The following is a 27,409-nucleotide window of genomic DNA, read 5'->3' on the forward strand; positions in this document are numbered from 1 at the left end:
TCTCAGGACCTCCTATAGGGACACCCACACCTCGCCGGAAACTGTCACGCCGAGAGGCCAGACGACGTGTTTCCGTTAAGGAGCTTTTATGTTGGAAACGTTTCCGAAAGCAGCCACTTTCGGATTCTACTAGTGATTGACGCAGCCATGCTGGAGGGGCTCCGTCACAGGCAGAGGTTTGAAAACCTGATCAAACTCTGAGGGACTTGCATTTTACGCACAAGCAGCTCATCGTCCCATCACACTGTCCAAGCAAACTCCTTTTAATTCTCTCCCTGGGACTCCTCTCTAGAACTTCATGCATTGCCTTTGCAGTCTGCAGACTCTGATAACGCAGTAACCATGTTCCAACATATTAAACTTTTAACATCCTCAAGATTCAATTAATCTTATCTTTACAACTCCCAATTACAGGCACTAATTAAGTGAAAGTAGCATAGTAGACCTAAGGATGTTGCATTAATCATCTGCTGCCTCATACGCCTTTTCCAAATTCTTCGACATATTCCCAGAAGGAACGGAATAGTTCAGTTCCTGTTCTTCTTTTTTTTTTTTTTAGGGTTGTTAATCCCACAAAGGAGTGTTTGTATCTGGATTAATTTACTCATTTGTTTCATGTTACCGATAAATGGCATTAAAAAAATTAAAAAGTCCAAGATGAGCAAAACTGAATTATTTGATAATTACACAGTTTAAAGGGCCATTGTTGTGGCTTTAGTTAAAAGTGTTGTGGGTCACACTAAAGATTTCTTCTTATTTCATAAGATTAGCTGTTACAGGATGGCTTTCTGTTCCTGGAAAATTGTTTTTTGTTTCTGTTTTAAGCTGCCAGTTTAAATCGGCTTAAACACTAAGTCTTGAAGAATCCTCTTTCCGTACAATTTTTCTTCCTGGACATCCCGTTACATTAGATTTTACATTATGAGTCTTCAGATCACTTCAGAGGGCAGAAAATATCACTTTGGTCTAGGGGGAATTTAGGATATGATTTCCATTCTTTCATTTGAATTTCCACTATGGTTAAAGCTACCATTTTGCAAACTTCCCTCATGGGAGGGGTACAGCAGGGTGATAAATGAAACACTGAGTGTGTACACAAGCACTGAGGCAAGAGTATTATTTCCAGGAGGCATGGGGAATCTGTCTTAGCCAGAGGGCTGTATTCCCTCATGAGAAACCTTCTGGGGCCACATGCTAGTGGTGGGTTGAGCCAGAGGCAAAAGTTCCCTTTGAGGAGTCGGCTACATTCTAGCCATGCAAAAGTCAGGTTTCCACCTTCTGTTTATGCAGTTCTATATCATTCTGATTTTGCTGCTTGTTGGAACAAGGGGCGAAGAGCTATAAACAGCCTTGAGGTCCTGCCCTCTGACCAATGAAACAGTGCAGTGGTACCTCGGGTTACAAACACTTCGGGTTACTGACTCCGCTAACCGAGAAGTAGTACCTCGGGTTAAGAACTTTACCTCAGGATGAGAACAGAAATCGTGTGCTGGCGGCACGGTGGCATCAGGAGGCCCCATTAGCTAAAGTGGTACCTCAGGTTAAGAATGGTTTCAGGTTAAGAACGGACCTCTGGAACGAATTAAGTTCGTAACCAGAGGTACCACTGTACAGTGGTACCTTGGGATGTGAACGGGATCCGTTCCGGAGGCCTGTTTGCATCCCGAATGGATTGCAAGACGCGACAGCACGTCTGTGGGTCGCGTTTCACCGCTTCTGTGCATGTGCATGACGGCATTTTGACCATCTGCGCATGCGCGAGCGGCGAAACCCGGAAGTAACGCACTCTGTTACTTCCGGGTTGCCACGGAGTGCAACCCGAAAGCGCTCAACCTGAAGCATATTTATCCCGAGGTATGACTGTACTTGAATTATGAGGGAAAGGTAGAAGAGGCCCTGAGGAAATGCAGAAGTATCCAAAAGTGTAGGACCTCCTGGTTCAGTTATTGGTGCAGAGGGTGGGTGGAGATTAGAGCCTATAGCTTGCTCCAGACATCTCTTCAGGGAAACCATGGTGGCTGGAGGGTGCCAATTTGGGCCCCAGGATATGGGTGCCCAATGGCGCCCGCAACGTAACATGACATCATAACATCACGTTAGGTAGGCACGCTGCAGCGGTGCTTCTGAGGCTGCATGGTGTGGTAAGAATTCATGTCTTCACCACCTTGTTTGTTACCCAGGTGAGGATCAACCACCTTTTGAATAAACCATAGAAACAAGGAAACTTATTTCCAAGTCCAGCATCCATATTTCGGGACCCAGTGTTGGTATTATAGCTATTGCAATTGGGCAGAGCTCACTCCACTCAATGTGCCAGTCGAGAAGGTCTGCCGCAAGGCACTTTGGAACAAAAGCTTATATAGTACTTCAAACACAGCAAACAAAGAGTCATAAAACATCTTCACATACGTCAGGAAGTAAAGCAAACATGGCTCCCTACTGGTATCATACTGGGACTCCATACTGGACCCCACATCACCTTGGAATGGCCCCGATGTGCCCAGACCATTTGACCATTTTAGGTCTCGGATGTCTGGCGTTACCCTGGCAACCTAGCCTTCAGTGAGGGAAGAGCATCATAAAATCCTCTTCCTGGGTCTCAGATAGCTTCAAGGATAGCTGATTTACACTCTGGTTCTAAAACATCCTGCCATTTGTACCACTTTCAGGGGTAGATAAGGAGAGATGAAATGCAGTGTGTGTGTGGGAGGGGGAGACTCACAAATGCAGAACACACAAAAATCAAGCCTAATACATTCTAATAGGTTAAATACAATTAAAGTGAAACACTGAACATTATTAAAATAATAATAAAAATTCTACCAGAAGTTGTCTTGGAGGCTTCCAAGGCCACGTCCAAAGCCTCGAGAGACCTCCAATACAGCTTCTGGTTTTATACCAGTCACTTGGAGGCTTTGCCGGGCCTCGGATGTCGCCTTGGAGGTCGTGTTGGGCCTCCGACTCAACTTCCGGTACAAAACCAGAAGTTGCATTAGAGCCCCGTGGTCTTAGCCCTCACAAAAAAATTGTTGAGTGCCCAAGCACCCAGCGTCCCCTAGAGTTGGCGTCAGTGTGGTGGATGAGGGTAAGTAGCATAATCTACAAACAGGCTCTCAGTGAATCAGTGTGGTAATGAGCTCTGTTTTTAAAATTTCAGTGTTACTGATGGGCACTTTTGTTTCTGTTGCTAGGTATGCTATACCTCCAGAACATGGGAAGCGGTTGGAGAGACTGGCAAAAGGTAAGTTTGTATCTGCTAGTGACCTTGTATGTTCAAGCAACTGCCCAAGGCCTTATTTTTGAGGAGGTGTGAGAGAGTAATTTGGGGCTGCTTCAGACTGAGACACAATTCTATAACAGAAAGACCCATGCAGCTCATGCACATTATATGATATATCTAGATTTATGAATTTTGCTGTGTGCTCACATTTTATTTTAAAATACTTTTATATCACCTTCAATATGAATATCTCAAGGCAGTTTACAAAAAACATTCTAATATGATGGATACGGTAAATACAGCAGTGACAAAGTCAGGATAAATTCAGCACACTGGTATTAAGGATCAGGAAAGGCCTTGGAGAATAATTTTTAGCAAGTGCCAAAAAACTAGAACAGTAGATGCTTGCCTTATCTCACAAGGCAGGTGGTTCTATAAGCTGGGAGACACAACGAAAAACCCCCTCCAAGTTGTCACAAGATGGACCTTTCGCAGGCTGTGCCACAACCACAAAAGCCTTGTTCAAATATTTTAGTGACTTGGACTGGTCTATCCAGTACACAGCATTTCCTCAGATAACCTGTTCTAAGTTGTTTAGGGCTTCATAGACCCAGTAATATGTTGGCAGCCGCTGCAGTTCTTTTAAGAGTGGTGTAACATGCTTCTGGTAAGCTTCTCCTGTTAGCAATCTAATCGCCCTGGACCAGCCTTAAGGGCAGCCCCATGGCGAGCAGATTACAGTGGCCCAGTCTTGAGGTTAGCAATACATGGGACACTGCAGTCAGGCTTTTTGAGTCTGGGAACTCTTGAGGCGCTCTTAACCACTGCAGCCAACTGGGCCTCCAGCTGCAATGATGGACCTAGGAGCACTATGTACCTGTTTCTTCAGCGGGAGTGCAGCTCATCAAAAACAGGGAGGTCACCTAATAATTCCTGGACATAGAAAACCCACAAGGCCCCTCATATTGGGATCCAGCCTCAGCTTCTTGGCCTCATCCAGACTGCTGCTGCATCCAGGCAGCATGCCGCAATTTGTGCAGGAACACTGTCTTTGTCTATGATCTTTGAGAATTCTTGGAGAACAGGTGAAGTCCCTACAGATTGGAAGTGGGCAAATGTTTCCATCTTCAAAAATGGAGAAAAGGGAGACCCAGGTAACTACCACCTGGTGAGTACCAAGGAAGGACCTAGAACAGATAATTCAACAGTTGGTCTATGAGCATTTAGAAAAGGATGCTGTGATTACTATGACCCAGCATGGGTTTCTCAAAAATAGGTCATGCCAGACCAATCTGATTTCTATTTTTGATGGAATTACGAACGTCGTGGATCAGGGAAAGGTTGTGGACACAGTGTGTCTTGATTTCAGTAAGGCTTTTGACAAAGTCCCCCGTTATATTCTCTCAAGAAGCTGGTAAAATGTGGGCTGAATGATGTAACTGTAGGTGGATTTGCAGCTGGCTGACTGACCGAACCCAAAGAGTACTCATTAATGGTTCCTCATCATCCTGGAAAAAAGTGACAAGTGGGGAGGCAGGGTTCTGTCCTGGGCCCATTGTTGTTCAACGTCTTTATAAATGACTTGGATGAAAGAATTGAGGGGATGCTCATCAAATCTGCAGATGACGCCAAACTGCAAGAGGTAGCTCATGTCGCAGGAAACAGAAACAGAATTCAAAATGACCTTAACAGATTGGAGAACTGGGTGCAAAATGAATTTCAAAAGGGACAAATGTAAGGTTCTACACCTAGGGAGGAAGAACCACATGCACAAATGTAGGATGGGGGACACCTGGCTTACTAGAAGTACATGTGAAAAGGATTTAGGTAGGGGTCTTGGTGGACCACAAGCTCAACATGCGTCAATAGTGTGATGCGGCAGCAAAAAAACCTAAAGCTATTCTAGGCTGCATCAACAGAAGTAGAGTGTCCAGATCAAAAAGTAACAGTACCACTGTATTCTGCCTTGGTTGGACCACACGTGGAATATTGTGTCTAATTCTGGGCACCACAATTTAAGAAGGATGGTGACAAGCTGGAATGTGTGCAAAGGAGGGGAACCAAGATGGTCAAAGGTCTGGAAACTAAGCCTTATGAAGTATGGTTGAAGGAGCTGAGCATGTTTAGCCTGGAGAAGAGACTGAGAGGAGATACGAGAGCCATCTTCAAATCTCTTAAGGTCTGTCACATGGAAGAGGAAATATGCTTGTTTTCTTCTCTGGAGGGTAGGACTTGAACCAATCGCTTCAAGTTACAAGAAAGGACTTTCAAAAAAACTTTCGGACAGTAAGAGCTGTTCGACTATGGAACAGACTCTCACAAGAAGTGGTGGACTCCCCTTCAAACAGAGTTTGGATGGCCATCTGTCGTGGATGCTTTAGCTGAGATTTCTGCATTGCAAGGGTTTGGACTAGATTACCCTTGGGGTCTCTTCCATCTTCTATGATTCTTGGCTCAGACTCAAAATAAGTGTGTCATTAACATGCTGATGATGCTGTGTTAAAAAATCATTGGAAGCAAGGTGGTACCTTGTGGCATCCCATAAAATCACTAGCAGGAACTGAAGTATAGTCCCTTAATGCCAACCCTGCAGGCAGGAGCAGAATATTGCCTCCAGCTTCCAACCCACTTGATTGTAACAAAACATCCAATCGATTTGCGCTAAGCGAGTTTAGTAACACACCATGGTTAATCTTATCAAAAGCCATACCTTGTCACACTGCAAACAGCTTGTTAAAGAGTCAGTATGGGACTAGGGACGCAGGTGGCGCTGTGGGTTAAACCACAGAGCCTAGGACTTGCCGATCAGAAGGTCGGCGGTTCCAATCCCCGCGACAGGGTCAACTCCCGTTGCTCAGTCCCTGCTCCTGCCAACCTAGCAGTTTGAAAGCACGTCAAAGTGCAAGTAGATAAATAGGAACCCCTCTGGTGGGAAGGTAAATGGCGTTTCCGTGCGCTGCTCTCGTTCGCCAGAAGCGGCTTAGTCCTGCTGGCCACATGACCCAGAAGCTGTACACTGGCTCCCTCGGCCAGTAAAGCGAGATGAGCGCCGCAACCCCAGAGTCGGCCACGACTGGACCTAATGGTCAGGGGTCCCTTTACCTTTTATGGAGTGTCTTCATTTGTTCTAGGTGAGTACTATGAATATAGCCCAGAAAGTGTATTGAGATAAATTGGAAGCTCTCTGCCCCCAAAAGCAACTGATACAAAGCCGAGCTCTTGACTGTCTTACCTGTGATAGTGTACTCCAATCATTTCCTTAAATGTGTCACTCGAGCTGGGTTTTTATTAGCTAGCAGTAAGGACTGAGGAACTGTTCTTTGCCAAGGAACTGAAATAGCTTGAAAAGGCTAGCATTTTTCATCCAGTATGAAAAAATGAAAACTAGCTCTGGCGAGCATCCGGAATGAAATGCTGACTTGGTGCAAATGTATATGTGATGTATTGTTGTCAGAGGACCTCTTGCAGCATACACTTACTTATTCATTTTATTTAATGGATTTTAAAAGTTGCTTTTTCTGGGAAAGCCCATTCAAAGTGGGTTACAACATTCAGAACCCTCACAACGGGTGAACAATAAATAAGCTATAGAGACACAAACCTGTAATAAAAAAACCCCCACAATTAAAACAATGACAACCAGACAACAAACAGTAATATCTCATGCCTGGAATAAATTTGCCAAAATCAGACCTTACCAGATAGGGCCACAATTGGCTTACCAGCTGAAACTGGTAAAGGTCGCTACTAGTCTCTGGGATTCCCCAGGCAGTGCAAAATCCAATATCAATCCCAAACAGCATATTTGACCTTTGAGAGGGAGTGCTACCCCATCCATTACCAGCTGCCCAATACCTTCTGGTGCTGGACTCTCCCAACCCACAATGCCTATGTGTTGCTCAGAGTTAATTGCAATTTGTTTGCCTTTGTCCATCCCAGAGCAGCCTCCAAGCATCAGTTCAAATTTTCAACAGCCTCTCTGAGGTCAGAAGAGGGAACCAAAAGGTAGAAGTGAGTGGCACCCATTCTTGGATGTCTTCCTCCAGCATCTTCATGTAGATAATGGATAGCATGGGGGTTAATCTAGAGCCCTGCAGAGCCCCATAAATCAATAGTCATGGGGAAGAGCAAAAATCTCCCCGCATCACCTACTGAGTACATCCATCCAGGAAGGACTGAAGGCAGCCCAACCCCAACAGATGGCCCAGGAAGTTACCATGATCAGTGGTACTGAATGCTTCTGCAAGGGCCAGGAGGACTTCCAGGGTAGCACACACACCCTGTTCATCCTCAGGCACCTTCTGGGGTGACCAAGACTGTGTCCATTCCAAAACCAGGGCTGAATCCAGATTGGAATGGATTCAAATAATCAGCTTCATCCATAGCCTAGAGCTATGTGGCCACCAGCCTCTTAATCACTGCCCCTAGAAAAGACAGATTTCGGGATGTGTCAATAATTATTCAGAATAACAAATTTTAAATCCAGCTTTTTAAAGGAGTAGCCTTGCTAACACCTCCTTGAGGCAGCTCTCCTTCCCTTAGGGAAGCACCAAGTCCTGATCTTGATGTTTTCACTAGCCCAGAATCAAGCAAGCAGGTGGTAGCCTCATGGCTCCAAGCAGTCTGCCCACAACCACTTGAAATTTATGGCATTCTTTGCCCACACACCTCATGTTGATGTATCAGTGCTTTGTTTTTCTATTTGGCAAATGAGGAATCTTTGTAGCAGTTCTGACTGAAGCTCAGAGAGAGGCAGGTTAACCTCTTTGAAGCTGTTATATTTTTGAACTTGCTGTTTTGCTTCCTGTTTTAAAACAAGTGCGGAGCATTCTAGTCAAGCAGTAAAGGATCACACAGAATATCAGAGCATTTATTAAAACAGTACATTATAAAAGAGCAGAAGTTGATTGAAGCCCTTCTAAAGAGCTCTCTTCCTCTTTGCTAGCTTCTGGACTGAGAGGAGTGAGGTGGTCATGTGACCTGTTTGGGCCTCGGACAGAGGCGGCTACAGCCACTTTAGCAGAGGCTATTCTATTTATCTCAATTAAAGTGGTTCCTTCAGATAACCAAGATCCCAGACTATTCAGGGCTGTACACACTAGCTCTTTGAATAGTGCCTGAAAACAAGCTGGTAACTAATGTACTGTTCTAAGGCCAGTCTGGTACGGCTGCCCCAGCCAGATTTAATCAGTAAACTGGCTCCCATTCTTTAAATTAATTAATTTCTTTTAGGCAGCCTCCAAAGGCACACCCAGAGGCTCCTGGCGGGATTTAAATGGGTATGTTTTAAAATGCTTGTCCCAGTGGAAAGTGGGTTTTGATATGTGTGCCTTTGGAATGGTGTAGGCTAGGGCAGGATAGGCAATATCCCTCTGCTTGCTCTCTTGATCCTTACTGAAAACTTAATAATAATGCAGAATGTCTTCATAATACGTTTCTCATTTCTTCATTTGTATTTAGTCTGTTAAATACAAACACCATTCATATTGATTGCTGAGCATTTTTCATTTAGAAAGTGCTTACAGGTTCAATAACTGTGGATTTAGTGGGACATAATTATCGAAGTTCTTTGTGATATATATAACAAGGCATGTGCTGGTTCAGCTGACAGTGTTATGTTATGGTCTGAATACCTATTTGTGGGGATGATAGTCTTCTCATCTTTCCTTGCCCATCTCTACTGCACTATCAACTCCATGACATCCTCCCACTTTACACACCCGGAAGCAAACTGAATTTTTAAAAGCCACAGAATCAAGAGCACATGTGCAGACCCTCCATGTGTCTCGATTTTCCAGGGATGTCCCTGATTTAGAGAAGCCGCCCTGGTTTCTGATCTTGAATGTCACACTTATCCTTAGGATGTCCCTATTTTCACTGGAGAAATGTTGCAGGGTATGGAGTTATCCAACCCCTGAGCCATTTGAAGGCGATCCTGTATAGGGAAGTTTTTTTAAAAAAACAACACAGAGTGCTTATTGGGCAACCCAATAAGATGTGTGGGATATAAATAGTAAAATTATCATTATGGAATGGTATGTCCCTATATTCATCAGAAAAATGTTGGAGGGTATGCATTTGGGCCTGTCTCCCCCCCCCACCCCCCGTAAGGGCTAATATAATTTATGTGGTGAGGTGGCAGCTACCCAGAGATAGGCTAATTACTTGATAAGCAGACCCCTCTGAGACAGCCTTGTGCTATATATTATAGAAGAATACTGAGCACATATCTGATAAAATTGTTCCATTGAGGATTTTTGGCCTGATATCATCTCTCTCTCTCCTCCTCCTTCTCCTTCTCCTTCTCCTCTCCCTTCGTCACACACATGTAAGGCCCCTGTGGTCAGAGCCATGCCGGCCTTTGAGATACAATCTTTCTGTGTCCACTACCTCTCCAAACATCAATAGCAAGACGTCAAGCCTACTCCCTGTGTTAATATTTAAAATACTTAAACTTAAAGCTTGGTTTATTCACTGGGGGAATATTTTAATGCAAGCCATCCTTCACCTATTTGAATGCTTTGAAAGGGAAGTGACCGCGCTTCAGCCAACAGGGAATAGGTTTTAGGGACTGGCTTACTCTCACTTTACCCACACTCTCTAAGAATATAGTGGTGTAGGAGGAGCTGTTGCTACTACTTGACCACAGGAGCACATCCTCCTCTGCATCTGAGTCTGTGGTCTTGAAGCAGTGGTTCTTGTTGCATTGTCAGAGAGCAGCTTCTGCTGTAGTCAGCTAACTGTTGCTTGAAGGAGGAGAATAGATTGGTGTGAGGCAGCAGTGTTTCATCTTATCCCTTTTCCAAGATTGCAGAGTGAGTGGGGTAGAAAACTTGTTGTAAGTGACTGTAGAAGTGAGTCCCCTCCCTTCCAAAGGAGTTCCAAACAGCAAGGTAAAGCAGGGTTTTATTTGGTAACACCAAATTATTACTGGAAGTTTAGGGCTGCTGGGTGACAATGAACGCTATCCAGACAGCTGCATTCCCCCCTCTTACTTTCAACACCCAAAATAGTCTGTCAGTGTGTGAAGCCTTTTCATTGACATACCTAACTGACCATTTCTTGGGGGGGTGGCGGGGGGGGGCAAAAGAAATAAGGCTGGCCAGTGATTGGACTGAAATTATAGTGTCAAGTAAATAGAAAAACACACGAGGTGCCCAGATGAAGGAAACCATCATCGCCTTTCTCTTGGAAGCCATTCACTCTAGTGACATCGTATAAAATAGAAATAACATATTGAAAACCACTGACTGGAAAATGAGAGCTTCAAAGCAATTTTATATTCACACCATTTTCACTCGGTCATATGTCAAAGCTTTACAAAAACTACAATTTCAGCAAGCATAGAGCTCCATAAGTCCCAATTGCTGATAAGAGGGTATGTGTATGTGGTGTTTTGTTTTTTAAAATAGAATTTGGAAATCTGCATTAAATGAAAAGCATGGAGTGTGGCTTTCATTTTAAGTATATCCTTCTTATTTGAACCTAAAGTTGGAACAACTTGGAAATTTTGGGTGTTGTTCTGTTGATAGCTTTGCTGAATTATTTAGCTCAGCACTCAGTGCTAGTGACCAGTCAGATGCCCTAGGGAAAACAAAATGATCAGGGTGTCGGTCACACCCCAGCACCTGTTAACTGAAGGTATACTGCATGGATGTTTGACTTCTAAGTTTTCATGGCTAATAACTGCTGATAAATCCCTCTTCCACATTAATTGGTCTAATTTTTAGCATACACAAAACACCTTCTGTGTACGAATATTTGCTTAAATGTATATTGCACTTTCCCCTTGGCATACACAAGGTGGGTAACAACGTAATACAGTTGTACCTTGGATCCTGAACACCTTGCGAGTCAAACATTTTGGCTCCCGAACACCGCAAACCTGGAAGGGAGTGTTCTAGTTTGTGAATGTTCTTTGGAACCTGAACGTCTGACCCGGCTTCTGATTGGCTATAGCCAATCAGAAGCCGGGCCTTAGTTTCCGAACGTTCTGGAAGTCGAAAAGACTTTTGGAACGGATTCCGTTCAACCTCCGAGGTACTACTGTACACTAAATCATTACTTCTTATAAACTTCTCTTAAAATCTTCAGACACCTGACAGAAAATAGAAATGTGTCTTCTCTGTCTGCTATGGCAATACAGTGGTATCTCGGGTTAAGAACTTAATTTGTTCTGGAGGTCCATTCTTAACCTGAAACTGTTCTTAACCTGAGGTACCACTTTAGCTAATGGGGCCTCCTGCTGCCGCCACACAATTTCTGTTCTCATCCTGAAGCAAATTTCTTAACCCAAGGTACTATTTCTAGGTTAGCGGAGTCTGTAACCCGAGGTACCACCTGAAGCGCCTGTAACCCGAGGTATTACTGTAGCTGTTCCCCTCTGCTAGAGTTAGAGAAGAACTTTTCAGTTTCTAAGGGCCAGGCCTCAGCAGAAATGAGATCACATTTATTTCCTTAATCTCTAGGAGTTTATGGGTTTATCATATCAGTAGTCTGTTTACCCTCTAGACTTGCATATTCCGGTCTTAAACAAACTCCCCTATAGCATTTGTGGTTTAGGAGGAGGTGGGGTCAGCATTTGCGGTGAAGAGCAACAAACAGCAGTAACGCCCTGCTTTCCAGTGCATCACTGTTCCAAAGATGTTCAGAGCATGGAATGAGCTTGCAATTAATATGGAAAATGAATAGCTGAGCTATAAATGGGCTCGCTGGGAGAGTTGCAGAGCCCATGGAGGGACCATTAATGTGTTGCCACGTTATTGGTGCTAATCACTTAAAATGTGCTCCTTTATTAGTAGCTTTAATGAGAGCCACTTAAACTGTGCATTAAAAAGAGGAACTGCAGAGAAGGACGATGAACTGGGTGGCAGGCACTCATAATTCTAATTGAAATGCTTTTAGTATGGGGGGGGGGGAGTTGCCAGAAGCCAGTAATTCTTTGCACTTTTAAAACCCTCCTCCATTATGTAGCATCAATTAGTGTTTTGTTGTTCAAGTGTTGGAATTACATTTTGCTCCCTGTATACTTCCTCCTCTTCCCTACCTCCACTCCCAGCATTCTCCCCCTGCCTGCCCACTGGGACCTGTTTAATCAGCAGCATATAGTGGAAGCATTGACTGATGTCAGATCCTAAGGCTAGAGAGTGAGCTACTTCAGTGCCATGAGCCATGACCAGGATCATCAAATCAGAGAATTGTAGAGTTGAAAAGGCCTGCAAGGGTCACCCAGTTCAACCTCCTTCAACGCCGGAATCTCATCCATAACAGAGGGCCACCCAACCTCTGCTGAAAAACCTTCAAGGAAGGAGAGTCCACAACCTTCCAAGGGAAACCGTTCCAATGTCGAACGCCTCTTACTTCCAGAAAGTTTTTAGCCAGAATCTCCTTTGGATCAATCCAAGGGTAGAAAAATATCTTACACTCCCAGATGCCATTCTGAAGCCAGCAGCACATTGACACTAGCACCTGCCTTGTGCAATAATGAGAAAATGTAAATTCCTAGGTACCAGAAGCAAATGCCAGGTACCCTTGGGGAATTTTCCAAGTCTGCTTCCACATTATCCCAGCAGAATTCAGTTGTGCAGCATGTGCTGGAGCCAGAGCCCACAATGGTGTTGCCTTCGAGATAAGGTCCTTATTTTCCAAATTTCGCAACAAACTCTTAACAGTACTCTCCTTCAGAGACATGTGCAGTGAGGACAACTTTAGCAGGGGCCAGTTCTTATAAGCATTAACATATTTGGTCGCAGTGATAGAAAACAGACAAGATTTCTCTCTGTGGCTGTATTTTCCGTGGTTTGCCTCATTTTTCAAACTAGTTTATCCTCCCAGCACAAATGTTGCATCTGCCACCTCAATTTTTCCATGCTTCAGGTGAGTCCCCAGATTTGCTTTTGCACATGTAACCAAACAAATTACTGTTCAAAAACAAAATTTATCATCTTCCTAAATTAACTTATGGCCCGGTTATGGGAATGGGTCTGGAGAAGCCTGTGGCTAGCACATTTCCTTCCCCCCCTTCTCCTTCTGCACACATGTAAAGGAGATTGAAATCCTCTGGTAGAGAATTTATTTTGCATGCAGAAGGTTTCAGTTTTATCTCAAGGTAAGGTTAATAGAAACCCTACATGAAACCCTTGAGAGCCATTACCAGCCAATCTGAATGATACTGAGCTAGATGGACCCAATGGTCTGACTCTGTACCATGCAACTTCCAAGGTTCCTAACTTGGAGATCTGTATTCTTCTAGCCATGGTTAGTTGATTTAATAAATGTGTTTATAACTGCATGTCATACAGTACAATGCTTACAATAAAATGCAAATTTAAAACCTTGTAAGACAACAAGTGTTTGTAAGCAGGTGGCGCTGTGGTCTAAACCACAAAGCCTAGGGCTTGCCGATCGGAAGGTCGGCAGTTTGAATCCCCGCGATGGAGTGAGCTCCCGTTGCTCAGTCCAGCTCCTGCCCACTTAGCAGTTCGAAAGCACGTCAAGTGCAAGTAGATAAATAGTTAGCGCTCTGGCGGGAAGGTAAATGGCATTTCCGTGCACTGCTCTGGTTCACCAGAAGCGGCTTAGTCACGCTGGCCACATGACCCGGAAGCTGTCTACAAACGCTGGCTTGCTCGGCCTGAAAGCGAGATGAGCGCGCAAACCCAGAGTCATCCACGACTGGATCTAGCAGTCAGGGGTACCTTTACCTTTTAGACAACAAAATGATATTACATGCAGTATTAAAAGCTGACTTTATGGCCAGGAAGGTGCAAAAATTATCCAGACCAGACTGAAATAATAATTCTGCAACTTCAATCCCATTTGTTTACTACGGCTACATTGCATATTTAAAGCATTTTATAACCCATGAGGAATGGTGTCTGGCTTATATCCTGAAGAATTGCATTCCATAATTGTGGAGCCACTGCCAATAGTGCTGTCATCCATGTGCTCTCCAGTCTCACCTTGATAGGTGAACACCTCAGTAGTGCTTCAGAGGTATGGGCAGGCAGATAGGGATGCCGGTGGTCCGTCAAATAATCTGGCCCCATGCTATTTAGAGCTTTAAAGGTCATCACTAGCTGCCTAAGGTTGAAGCCATTGCCACTGGAATCCATGGCATAGGTGCAAAGGAGGTTTATTATTGTACATTTTTTGAATTCCAAATGCAATCAGAAGAGCCAGCAGAAGATATTGTGGTATCAGAACAAGGCAGGTACAGTCATCCACATGTGGTGGCGTTTTGTACTTTAATAGATGAGTGTCTCCTTCAGGAAAGTGTAGCGTTTCTGCCAGAGGACATTCAGGCCCTACACAACTGGTTACAGACAATGAAAGGACTTACCGTAAACATAGCAGGCACAGCAGGAACTTTTAAATCGGTAGTACCTATAGGTGAAAACCTTGGCATGTTGACGGAAGTGATGTGGATAGCAGGCTGTGGAGTCTCCACATAGTACTTGCTAATGTAAGGGTTCCATCTGGATCGACAAAGTGTTATGAGAGGAGCAATAATTGAATTGAGCACTTGTGTAAAGGATACAACTTTTCTTCTGAACAAGGGGTTATTCAGTGCTGACGTGACAGATGCCCCATTCCAGACACTCTCTCTGAAGCATGTTATTTAGAAGGAGAGGAAGGTGCTCCAGACTTAAACTGAAGCCATTCTTGAGGACACGAAAAGGGAGATTAAATCATTCTCTCAGGATGTGTTTTATGCTGCCACTAATAGAAGAATGAAGCCAGCAAGGCATTCTCAGCTTGGGTTAGCTATAATAGCAGGGTTGGAAATAGAAAGGTCATTGAAAGGTCATTGAAGTTGGAGGCCTACAAGGTCATTGTCTGCTGCAACATAGCTTGAAAAACCGAAAATAGAAATTGACATGTAGCAATGAGGGTACTGTTCACAACGCCTGAAAATTGCCACTGCGTATGTTGCTTTTGATAACGAGAGCCAATTTGTTAAAAACTCTTTTAAGTGGGTAAAAATACATTGTATGGCAATATAGGTGTTTGCAGATCAAGATACCAAAGCTGGTGAAGCTGATGGTGTGAGATGTGTGGCATTGACACGAGGCATACAGAAAGGAACAGGATGTTGGCCATGCCTTAGTTGTGTGGGACGGTTACATTTCTACTAGATTATGCTTGTTCTCAAAATGGGTGAGAACCTTGGATTCTGTTGCCGGCACTTCAGATTAAAGGAGGACTAGTTTGGGTGCAGTGGAATTCAACAATACTCTCTGTTCCTCAGCAAAATATCAGGTCAATATTTCTGATTATAGATGTAGAAACAAAGCTGCACAGTGTGTCTCTCAACCTGAGTCTGATTAGATCTACATAATGGTTGCACATAACCTTGCGATTGGAAGAGTGGTCTTGATGGTGCAAGCAAAGGAAAGCTTTCAGAATTCAGTAACCACTTTGGAGGATTTCACACAAAATGGGCCATTCAGTGCTTATTCAATCTGGAATACTGGTTTGCTGCAGGGTTATTCAGAAAGATGGTTTCAGGGATATATCTGAACTTTTGCAAGCATGTTCACCGGATTCTGCCAGCTGCTATAGAAATCTTGAGCGCTGAAGAATCGTTTAAAAGAACAAATACCTTATACCTGTGGTAGTTTTCTGAGACCCAGCATTTTTTTCTTCATGCTTCAGGTGCATTCATGTAACATGCATCATAACGGCATGCATAAGAGCTTGCATTAGGATATTTCCTTCTGATTTCGAGGGAGCACAAACCCCCACTGGAGAACATTCTTCTCAGTGCTAACCATGAAATGTGTAAAGGCCTGCTGAGGAGGAGGCGGATAGAGCTGTGGAGAAATGTAACCTTCAGGATGACCATAGCATATTAACTTGGGTACTCTACAGCCTAAAGTAACACACACAAGTTGCATCATAAGATATCAGCTAAAGCTCAACTGTTGCAATTGCAGTTGATGTTCAGTAAGTGTCACATTAAATGGGGTTTTGCCTCTGGTGGTGATGTTTTCCCAAGGTTGGTTAGTAATGGGTAAGTAAAAAAAACATACGCTTAGAAACCTTTTATGCTTCTGCAGTATGCAAATTCTGTTAAATAAATAAAAAAGGTGTTCCTGAGCCATTTATGGCTTTGTACTATAGTGCCAGCATCTTGAATTGTGCCTGATAGCTCAGTAACAGCCAGTGCTGTATGTTGAGGATGGGTGTAATATAATCTCATATTGCTGCCCCACACATAACGGACAACAGAATTTTGTATCCCTTGTAGCTCCTTTCCATTCCATTTTGAAGAGATGCACACACTCACACTCTTGCCATGATGGTTTCCCATAGGAATCTATGCAATGCAGGGATCTTTTTGCTCATTGTGGGGCTCATACCCACAGCCTTGAGATTAAGAGTCTCTTGCTCTATCAACAAAGCTATTCAGTATTTATTATACTCACACATGCGGTGGTATCCAATGTTAGTCATACTAGTAACTTTAATCCATTGGTATCTGAAGAAGTGTGCTTGTACACAAAAGCTCATACTAATAACAAACTTAGTTGGTCTCTAAGGTGCTACTGGAAGGAATTTTTTTATTTTGTTTAATCCATTAATTTCAGTAGGTCTACAGTGAGCAAAATCCAACCCAGAGGATAAGGTGGTAAAACTGTTTTTGGACGGCAGCTGAGAGATTAGACACACAATCATGTGTAAAAAAACTGGCATGGGAGAAAAAAATAGTTTGATCTGGTTTTGAGCCTAGTAGAGAGTATTTTTCACAGGGGAACTTAGATCTGTGATCCATCACCTGCAGTCTGCATACTGTCAGAGAAACAGTTTTGACACCACCTGCTGTTTGTGTGGATTAGGCTGAAAGTGCAGCTTCTGTTTCCAGTAGGTTTTGCTTCCCTCCAGAGATTACCAAGCAAAACTACCATGTTTCCACCTTTCTCCACTTTCCTGCTTGCACAAACCTAGGGGCTCTGCCTGCTGATTCATCTTCATCTGGTCATAGTTAGTCTGAGCATGTTCAAAACATATTTATTTGAGATTATGGGTGGGTGGGGCAGGGAGCTCCCTATTACACATTATTACTTTTCATTATTATTATTTTTATTGATTATTATTGTATTCCACCTTATACCTGTAGATCTCAGGGCAGTTCACAACATAAAATCACAGTATAAAAGACACAAAATACATAATAAAAACCCAAACAACCCCCCTGACCACAACACATTTAAAAGGCCTGGTTAAACAGGAACATTTTTGCCTGGCACTTAAAAGTGTATAATGAAGGCGTGAGCTAAACCTTTCTAGGGAGAGCATTCCACAAACAGGGAACCACTGCAGAAAAGGCCTGTTCTTGTGTTGCCACCCACTGGACCTCTCATGGACTTTGAGGCGGCACACAAAGAAGGGCTTCAGAAGATGATCTCAGAGTCCAGGTAGGTTCATATGGAGAGAGGCGGTCCTTGTGCATTTTACTTACCTAGTTTGAACTTTAAGGTCTCCACCATCGTAAACCCTCAGAGTTTTTATACATACATGAGAAAAACGATGCCTGGATAAGTAACAAGTATGCAGCTGTTGGCACTTCCTCTAGGTGGTCAGAGGGGATTCCCTCGGGATACAAAAGCATCGAATTGTAGAGTTGGAAGGGGGCCTGAGGGTCAGTGATGGTAATAGTTTCTCTCCTGAATCCTCCTGCAGGATTTTTCCCTGGGAGCTCTCAAGGGTGCGACGCCTTCCTCCGCCACAAGATGACCCTCATTTCACCATCTATCTTGAAGAAATACGGCATCCCTTTTGACCGGGTATGTATGGATAATGTTTCAGGACGCACACAGGTTTTCAGAGAATGCTGGTCGAGAGCCGAATCCTCCAGCTTACTGTTATGTTACGTTAAACACTCAAAAGTAGGGTTCTGAGCTAGGTTCAGTGTTCTGGTTGAGGGAAATAACTTGATGGTGATGCATTTTTACTTTCAGAGACAAATCTACAAATTTTGTTTTATTATTCTGAACCCTTTGAGATCCATGGCGGTTTGAGATTGTAGAGGTTGAAAAAGAGCCATCAAAACTAGTACTGTGGAACTTGTGAAGCATGGTACTCTTTAATTCCTTCCTCAGCTGCCCATCTGGCTGGGTTTCCCAATTGAAGAAACCCAATTGAAATTAATCTAGATGATTGGCATTCCTGAAGAATGCCTGATGTTGTGTGGCAACCATTCACTTGAGGACATTGTTAAAAAAAAACCCACCACCATATATTTGTGACTGGTTGCTAGCTAGAATAATACTCAGGGTTGAAGGAAGTGTTCTTCGCTTGATGGCCTTGGCCAAGTCTCTCATCCTTACTGTTGGGAGGATAAAATGGGACCACTTTCATTTCTTCTACCCTAAATCTGTGCAAAAATGAAATTAAAAGGTGTAGCACAAGATCCTGCCAGAAACATTAGCGCCATTCTGCTTCTCTTTCCTTTTTCATTGAGTGTGGGAACTGAAAAACAGGGTAGAAATTCAGTCCCCTTCCCCCATTCCCTGCAGGGGAGGAATTGTGTTGGAATCCTACAGGGACTTAACATTATGGAGCCTTCACCTCTCCAGTCCACCATTTTTCTTTCCCAGTTGAACTGTTGATGTTTAAGGTAGTTTGTAGTTGTGAGAATATAGAAGACAGGTTTAAGCAAAGCATGCATTGGCCATTAAGCAACCTGCATAGCTCTTTTCCAAAGTGTAATGATGTCTTCATTGAAAATGGAGTGAGAAGAATCATTTCAGCTTTCAGCATGAAAAATAGTGTTATAAAAGTTTTCCCGAATTGCACACCTCTCTTTACGCTTCCTAATTATTTTAAGGATGTAGGAAGTTTAGTGCAGTCTTAAACACCACCTGAGAAAGGGGTATCACACAGTCCTGAAAGGAATGGCTGTTCACAGTAGGGAAGAATATGACTTGCAGCACACCAGAGAGGGTGTTCTATCTTTGGCATTAAGACTTTGTGTTTAGCCTGCTTTTTCTGACACTTTATTTGTCAAGCTGAGTAGATGTTGGTCAGGCTGCAGCATTTACACAGAACATGGGAGAGAGCCCTTGCAAAATCTCCGTGCTAGCTATGTGGGAAACTGGCATAGAATTCTGTTTCAATGTGTGCACAATGCAAGAATGGAGGCCTCTTAACGGCTGGTGAATCTGTGAATGCTGAATGCCTTTTCTTTTGAAGGCAAGGGAAGGTTGGTCTTAAGATTCTGAGGGCCTGGCCCCCAGCAGGGGAGGGATGTTGCTTTCCTGACAGCTCCTTGCTCCTCCTCTGAGGCCACATTGTGGTAAGGTGATGCAGGAGGACCTCCTTTGTGTAATGAGCCTGGGCCCCAAGCAAGTCCAACCTAACTTAAAGCAGCAGCCCTCCCCAGAAGTGGCCTCCATTCACAGAAAGCAAGCCAAAGGATCCTCCCATTTCTCCCTCCACAAATGCATCAAAATTCCTGGCAGGCTTCAAACAGGGCAAATACCTGGGTGTTTATAAATCTTAGTAATGGTATTTACTTCTCTAAAGAAATCAGATCGATACCTGAGCTTTTTAATAATTAAAAATGTGTATTTCTGTAATCCGCTATTGATTTCTCCATTTATTCTGTGAAGGCCTTGCAGAAGTCAGTAAATTCAGGGCTTCTCACTGTGAGTGGCAGCCGGTGCTGGCTTTTCCTCAATAGTTATTACTTTTCTACCCAAGCCCATCCGTCACCTGGAGTGCTTTTCTAATTTATTGGCGGGATAATGTTGACAGCAGTGATGTGAGGAGGATATGCTCTGTGGGTCTTGGGATGAAGACACAAGGATGTAGATTTTCTGACAGGAGCATAATCTCTCTGTCTGCTTAACTTAACTGTCTGCAGCTTTGCCTTGATTTATGAACAGGTTCAAGTGGAGCTGGGCACCAGAGGCCAGGCCTGAACTTCTCTCACCTGTAAGCAGAGGAATACAAAGGCTCTTACAGTACTGCTGTCAGGCTGGCTTTCCTCAGGGGAGGGGAGGGAGGTCGCGAGTGCAGATGGTTGTCCCTCTTAAACATTCTTTGGAGTAAAGTCCTCATGCTTAAGAATTAGGCTGTGACACATTAGCACCTCAGTAAGTCGCAGCAGCATTTTAACCAGTCACTTTTCATGCACCTCAGGAGCATTGCTGCTGCTGCTGCTGCTGCTGCCTCAGTCAGGGCTGGCTGAAGACATTTTGGCCCATCAGGTGGAGAAATCCTTATGACATTTCCCCTTCTTATGTTAGTTAATGCCCAACTCAGCCAGTTGAAAAGTTTTGGTACAAATATGTGGTAATAAAGATTGAGACAACCAATCCAGAGGGTGGCAGGCTAGTTGGTGATGCTCAGCAGACCTGATGCTAGTTGTTCTTCAGAGGGATCCCAGTTTTTAAAGCAAACACCCAAGTTGTGAGTACATGGAGGTGTGCAGAAGGCCTTCTTTTATGCATGAGCCAGTTTCGCCCTTCTTTGGTTGTCCAAATCAAATCAAATCAAATGATCTGAGGAATCAAACTCTCTTTCCCTCTGAAATGAGGGAAACCGGATGTTTTAAGACCTCAGCTCCCCAATTACATAATAAGTAAGGATGTGGTTTTCCCCAAACCTCTCCACTCTGGTGGCAGAGAAACAAGAAAAGTGGGTGCCAGCTCATTCATATTCCCCCCTCCCTCCCTCCCTCCCTCCCTCCCTCCCTCCCTCCCTCTCTCTCTCTCTCACACACACACACACACACACACACACACACACATACATACAGTGCTGTTGCAAACATGATGGATATGAAATTGGTGCTTGACATCCTGGTTCTTTAATCTCATCCTATGAAAGTTTGTCCCACTCTTGATTTCTTCCTTGGTACCTCTGATTTAGATGTCTCACGTGTGTAATATAAGTGAAAGGGGAATGGTTTAGGGGAATGTGGGGGAAATCTTTGTGAAAGACGCAAAAACATGAAAGCAGAGTTACTGTATTGTGGACTTTTGTGGGTGGTTGAAACTACAGTGCTTCTCTAGTCTTTGATTCCCCCACTGTACAAATATGCGTGTGTTTTGAGTATACAGCTGTTGAGATATGTGCAGCGCTTTTTGCCAGGACTCAGACTACACCTGCCTGATATGCTGCACTTGAGACTGGCAAATAATGGTTTTAGAGTAGAGGTCCACTATTTTTGCCTGGACTTGATAACTAAGCCAAAAACTGTGGTTGCCAGAAACCTGCCCTCTATTTGCTTCTTGGGCTGCTTCTCTGTGCAAGGTCAAGGACAATCTTTTGCTCCCCTTCCCAGCTCCAAGATGTCCTGGCAAGGCACTGCCTGCAGAAGCCTCCTCCACTTTTCCAACTACAGAGCTGGGAAGAGTTGAGGGGGCTGATTAATTTGTTCCTCTGGAGTGGTTTGCTAATGCAATGGCCAAACAATTTCCAGTCTTCCTCTTAACACTGGAACTCTGCTACTGCAGAGACAGCCGTTCTCCCCCCCCCCCCCACAGCAGCACCTAAGTTTGGCAAGAATACCTGGGGCCTGTCATATGAGGATGCTGCACATTTGCCATAGCAACTGAAATTGCCAGACTCAATACTGTCACTTCGATCCTCTTCTGCAGACAGTGACAGCATTTCTGTAGTTTATGGTGGTGGTCTTGAGATTTCTTTATTATATTTCATAGAATCATAGAGCTGAAAGAGAACCAAGGGTCATCTAGTCCGACCCCTGCAATGCAGGAATCTCAGCTAAAGCATGCATGACAGATGGTCGTCCAATCTCTACTTAAAAACCTCCAAGGAAGGAGAGTCCACCACCTCTTGTGGGAGTCTGTTCCACTGTCAAACAGCTCTTGCCTTCCGAAAGCTATTCCTAATGTTTAGTCAGAACCTCCTTTCTTGTAACTTGAAGCCATTGGTGCAAGTCTTTCCCTCCAGAGCAAGAGAGAACAAGCTTGTTCCCTCTTCCATGTGACAGTCCTTGAGATATTTGAAGATGGATATCATATCTCCTCTCAGTCTCCTCTTTTCCAGGCTAAACATACCCAGCTCCTTCAACCATTCCTCATAAGGCTGCGTTTCCAGACCCTTGATCAGCTTGTTTGTCCTCCTCTGCACATGTTCCAGCTTGTCACCATCCTTCTTAAATTGTGGTGCCCAGAAATGAACACAGAACTCCAAGTCAAAATAAGTGGTACTATTACTTCCCTTGATCTGGACATTCTACTTCTGTTAATGCAGGCTAGAATAGCATTAGCTTTTTTTTGCTCCTGCCTCACAGTGTTTACTCATGTTAAGCTTATGGTCCACCAAGACTCCTAGATTCTTTTCACATGTACCACTGGCAAGCCAGGTGTCCCCCACCTTATATGTGTGCAGCTGGTTTATAACCTGGCATTTGCCCGCATTGAAATTCATTTTGTTAGTTTGGGCCCAGGTCTCCAATCTGTTAAGGTCATTCTGAATTCTGATTCTGTCTTCTGCGGCATTGGCTACCTCTCCCAGTTTGGTGTCATCTGCAAAATTGATGAGCATCCCCTCTGTTCCTTCAAGTCATTTACAAAGACGTTAATGGGCCCAGGGCAGAACCCTGCGGCACCCACTTATCACTTTTCCCCAGGATGATAAGGAACCATTAATGAGTACTCTTTGGGTTTGGTCAGTCAACCAGCTATGAATCTACCTAACAGTTACCTCATTCAACCCACATTTTACCAACCTCCTCACAAGAATATCATAGGGCACTTTGTCAAAAGCCTTTCTGAAATGTTTTTGTTGCATGTGATGTCTGGCTGGAGAAGTGTGCCTTTGACCTTCCCAGAACACTAAAAGATTGTGGGGCTTGGATTTCAGGCAGCATAAAGCCAATGTGTGGGGAGTTGGTTGGGACCCTGGTGGGGCATGCAAAGAGTTGATTGCAGGTCACCTGGGTTGGTGAATGTATGCATTTCCTCCCTGCATTAGTTTGTTCCCATGAGAATTCCTTGTGGAAAACCATATTTCTAGAAGGGGTAGCTATCTTTCCTAACAGATCCCGCAAAGATATATGGAGAATCCTGAAAGCAGTGCTGGGTCACCATAATCAGCCCACCATCTTGGTTTCAGTGTAGGGGTACTTCTTGTCACCTCTTACTACAAATACAGATTTATTTTAAAAGGTCACATTAGAATCATAGAGTTGGAAGAGACCACAAGGGCCATCGAGTCCAACCCCCTGCCAAGCAGGAAACACCATCAGAGCACTCCTGACATATGGTTGTCAAGCCTCTGCTTCAAGACCTCCAAAGAAGGAGACTCCACCACACTCCTTGGCAGCAAATTCCACTGTCAAACAGCTCTTACTGTCAGGAAGTTCTTCCTAATGTTTAGGTGGAATCTCCTTTATTGTAGTTTGGATCCATTACTCCGTGTCCGCTTCTCTGGAGCAGCAGAAAACAACCTTTCTCCCTCCTCTAGGTGACATCCTTTTATATATTTGAACATGGCTATCATATCACCCCTTAACCTCCTCTTCTCCAGGCTAAACATGCCCAGCTCCCTTAGCCGTTCCTCATAAGGCATCGTTTCCAGGCCTTGGTCAAAGCTTTGCTACCTCTTTGCTTGATAATGGCATATTCTTTTCTTCCTTTCCTGTTTTCAGATCACCCAAGAAGCCGGAGAGTTCATGATTACTTTTCCTTATGGCTACCATGCAGGATTTAATCACGGGTTCAACTGTGCAGAGTCCACCAACTTCGCCACACTTCGGTGGATCGACTATGGCAAGATGGCCACCCAAGTAAGTTCCCACATCCTGGTGCTTTAGTTGGTATGGGGCAAATTGCAAAGCTTGCCTTGCAAATTGGGAGCCGGTCTGCCTGGCACAGGTTTCCTGCTGATTTTCTGCCTAAACCGTGACCAGCATCATGGTTCATGTCATCTGCTGAAGTTTGCAAAGGCACTTCAAACTCTGGTTTTAAAATCTCTTTCAGATGGGAACCCTGCCTAGTGTTAACAGATAGAGTTAGCACATGTAAGGCCTAACCACAGTCAAGGCAAACAAGGAGCGGGTGTGTATGTGGAACATGTGCTGGGGTTGGAAAAGAGTTCACACTCCTCAGGCTGGCTCCCAGTTAGCAAACCATGGTTTCCTGGGGTTTACCGTCATTTTTTACTTAGCTAAGGATATGTGACTCAGCCTCTTCCATCTATTTCTGGCTAATAATAATAATAATATTTATACCCCGCACATCTGACTGGGTTTCCCAAGTCACTCTGCAGCTTACAGTACATTAAAAATTTGTAAAACATTAGACATTAAGCTGCTTGTTTGTATGCCTGGAGCCTCTGTCGCATGCGCCCGATGGTTCTTTTTCCTTTGATGTGGCTAACATGGCACACTGGTGCGAGCCCTAGCTTTCCCCCGATAGTGTGCTACAATGTAACAATATGTTTGTGTCCATCAGTAATTTTCAAAGTGTGTGCCATGAGAGAACTACTCATGTGTGAGAGAGAAAACAGTTAAATGGTTAATAGGTGCTGGTTGGGCCAGAGTACCTGTCCCACAGAAAAAGCTGCCTGCTGTATCTCTGCTTGATTTACTGCTCTTTGCCTCTTTCCAATTAGCCTCCACTGTGGGCAGATAATTCTGCCTTGTCTCTCCTTCTAAGGTGTGACCACCAGCTATCCCTGAAACAGAATAGCCCTTTCTGGACGAGGTTGACTACTGGTCCTTTATACAGTGGTGCCTCGCAAGACGAAATTAATTCGTTCCGTGAGGCTCTTCGTATAGCGGTTTTTTCGTCTTGCGAAGCAAGCCCATTGACAGCTTAGCGGATTAGCGCTATTAGCGGTTTAGCGGCTTTTAGCGATCAGCTGTTAAGCGGCTTATCAGCGGATCAGCTGATAAGCGGCTTAGCGGCCTAGGAAAAGGGGGGGAAGGGGGAAAAAACCGAAGGAACTCGCAAGACTTTTTCGTTTTGCGAAGCAAGCCCATAGGGAAATTCGTTTTGCGAAGCGCCTCCAAAACGGAAAACCCTTTCGTCTAGCGGGTTTTCCGTCTTGCGAGGCGTTCGTCTTGCGGGGCACCACTGTATGAGACACATTGACTCGTGGAGAAATGGGTTGGGCTTGCCTCGGGTAGTCAGTTTCTACTCTTGCACCTGAAAAGGTTTATTTTCAGACTATGTAAGAGTTGAGGGTTATTCCAGTTCTGAATTGGGGATTGGGGGAGTGGGTCTCTACTTCCAGGTCTCTGGGAAATCACTGGTGCAAGTGAAGCACACATGAGAAATTGTAACCCCAAGACTCGGTTTTAAAGTAGTGCTGAGGCCTAAGTACAAATTGTGTCTGAAGACCTTCCGTTTTAAAACAAAGCATGCTAATCTAAGCAAATTTTATTATTAGAGGACTTGGAATCTGATCCTGTCTGCTGTGGCCTTGCTTGCTAGGGTTTCACCCCAACACCTCTAATTTCATTGTTTTGGACCCCAGAAAATGGTAGTTTGCCATGGAAATTCTGAGAAGAGTTTTAACTATGGCAGCTGCCAGTGGGCAACTGCTCTAATATTAAAAGCAATTTTGGGCTTAGCCGTGTGTTCAAAAACAAGTGACATTTGGGATGTGGAGACTTTAGATTGAGGCTCCGTGCTTACATTGTTGGGCATTGTAGCATGAAATTACTGAACAAGCAGTGATGGGGAGACTTTCCAATCCACTCTAGGTAGGGGGACCTAGGGAGAGGAGGAGGAGAAGATGTCCCAGCTGTTCGCTTTTTATCACAAGGGGCAGCAGTGCTTCTCTTTCCACACTGACAATTACCCCACAGTGCATGCTTACGTAGTTGGTGTTATCCAGAATGGTAATTTGGCTTTTCAGAATTTCTGCCTTTAGGGAAACCTTTCCATGTCAACTTCCCCATTGAGGAATCTCTGTTCTGGAACACATTCCAAGTGTAATTGCTCATACCGGCATCAGACATTGCTGCTGCCCAGGTCAATAGAGAGTGCCCTTCTAGCAAGCCCTGAACTCCCTTCCAGATTGATAGCACTGGGCAAGCTGTCTTTCAGGAGATCTTGTGATCCCACTGAGGAAGTTCTTATAAGCTTCCTGTATGTTAGGAACAAAGGTGGAAGACTTTAGCTGAGGGAAAGTTGTATAGAAGGAAAAGGGAATGTAAGCCTATTTCATTCTGTGATACTTCAGTCACAAAGAACCCTGACTCCTTTGATGGAACCTGCTGGGCTTCAGCCTTGCCCCCAGACTGGGAACCAGAGTCTACTCCGAGGAGGAGCCAGGATGAAAAACAATACACAGAGAAGTGGGGGGGTGGGGGGGGGAGAGGAAAGGGACATTTTAAGGATTTGGGGCGTGGAGCAGCATCTGGGAGGTAGCCAAACATCTTCCCCTGCAACAGGGTAGCAGGGTAGAGCCTCTCTCCTCTCTCCTCTAACTTTGCTTTGATTCCTTTATCTTCGGGTGAAATAAACTGATAAGTGATTGTGAATAACACACACAAAATAAAGCAAGTAACTAACATGCAGTAAGAGTGGAAGCAAACAGATCTTCCCTTTTTTGAAATCCATGAAGCTCCAAGTGAACATTGAGAATCAGAAGCTGTGGACCTTGCAGAAACTGAGTTATGTTTTTATTTTTCAAGGATATATTATTTATTGGAATAGATTAGGATATAAATCTAATAGTCAAAAAAACCATGCTTATTCATTTGTTATTAAGAAATTCGTTTCACTGAATTCACTGGGTTTACTCCCAGGTAAGTGTGCATAGGATTGAGTGTCTTCTGTTTCTTCCTAACAGTGCTGTGGTTTACATACTATCTTGAAGCCCAAATAATCCTCTTTTTACATTACTGCAGCTTTTATCTTAGGGAAAAAAACCAACTATTTCCCCAGCAGATTGTCTGAGTCCACACTAGGGCATTCATGCATATGTGGGTCACTCTTTCCGTGTTTGGCTTTGTCTGTACATGAGCAGTTTCAGTTTCATGCCTCCAAAGACTGTTGGGTATTTCTCATTCACTAGTTGGTGCTGCTTAAAAGCATGTATATTGTTGTCCCCTCAATTGGCACTTCCCCACCCAATTTCAGAAACTTATGGGCTTGTGTGAAGCTATTTGTTAGCTTGTTTGCTCACACCTTATTATTTTTTTAAATGCAAGTTTTGAACAAAATAAATGTTTAAAAGAAGTTTACTGCAGGCAGT

The 27,409-nt window shown here is 44.0% G+C and overlaps 2 protein-coding genes across 4 annotated transcripts in view; one reads left to right on the forward strand and one right to left on the reverse strand.

Annotated features, from left to right (window-relative positions):
• The window catches only part of LOC309360765 (perilipin-3-like), a 186,155-nt gene that overhangs the window by 144,788 nt on the left and 13,958 nt on the right, over nt 1–27,409 (reverse strand). The window lies entirely within an intron of this gene.
• Nucleotides 1–27,409, forward strand: part of KDM4B (lysine demethylase 4B) — a 167,052-nt gene that overhangs the window by 41,449 nt on the left and 98,194 nt on the right. For all 3 annotated transcript variants that reach the window (XM_081895426.1, XM_081895424.1, XM_081895425.1), the window contains exons 5-7: nt 3,192–3,241; nt 17,906–18,009; nt 23,850–23,987. In XM_081895426.1, the coding sequence (XP_081751552.1) occupies nt 3,192–3,241; nt 17,906–18,009; nt 23,850–23,987 (292 nt within the window). The remainder of the gene's footprint in view (nt 1–3,191; nt 3,242–17,905; nt 18,010–23,849; nt 23,988–27,409) is intronic.

The sequence above is a fragment of the Podarcis melisellensis genome (assembly GCF_964234715.1).
Source record: "Podarcis melisellensis genome assembly, chromosome: 18".
Taxonomy (NCBI): domain Eukaryota; kingdom Metazoa; phylum Chordata; class Lepidosauria; order Squamata; family Lacertidae; genus Podarcis; species Podarcis melisellensis.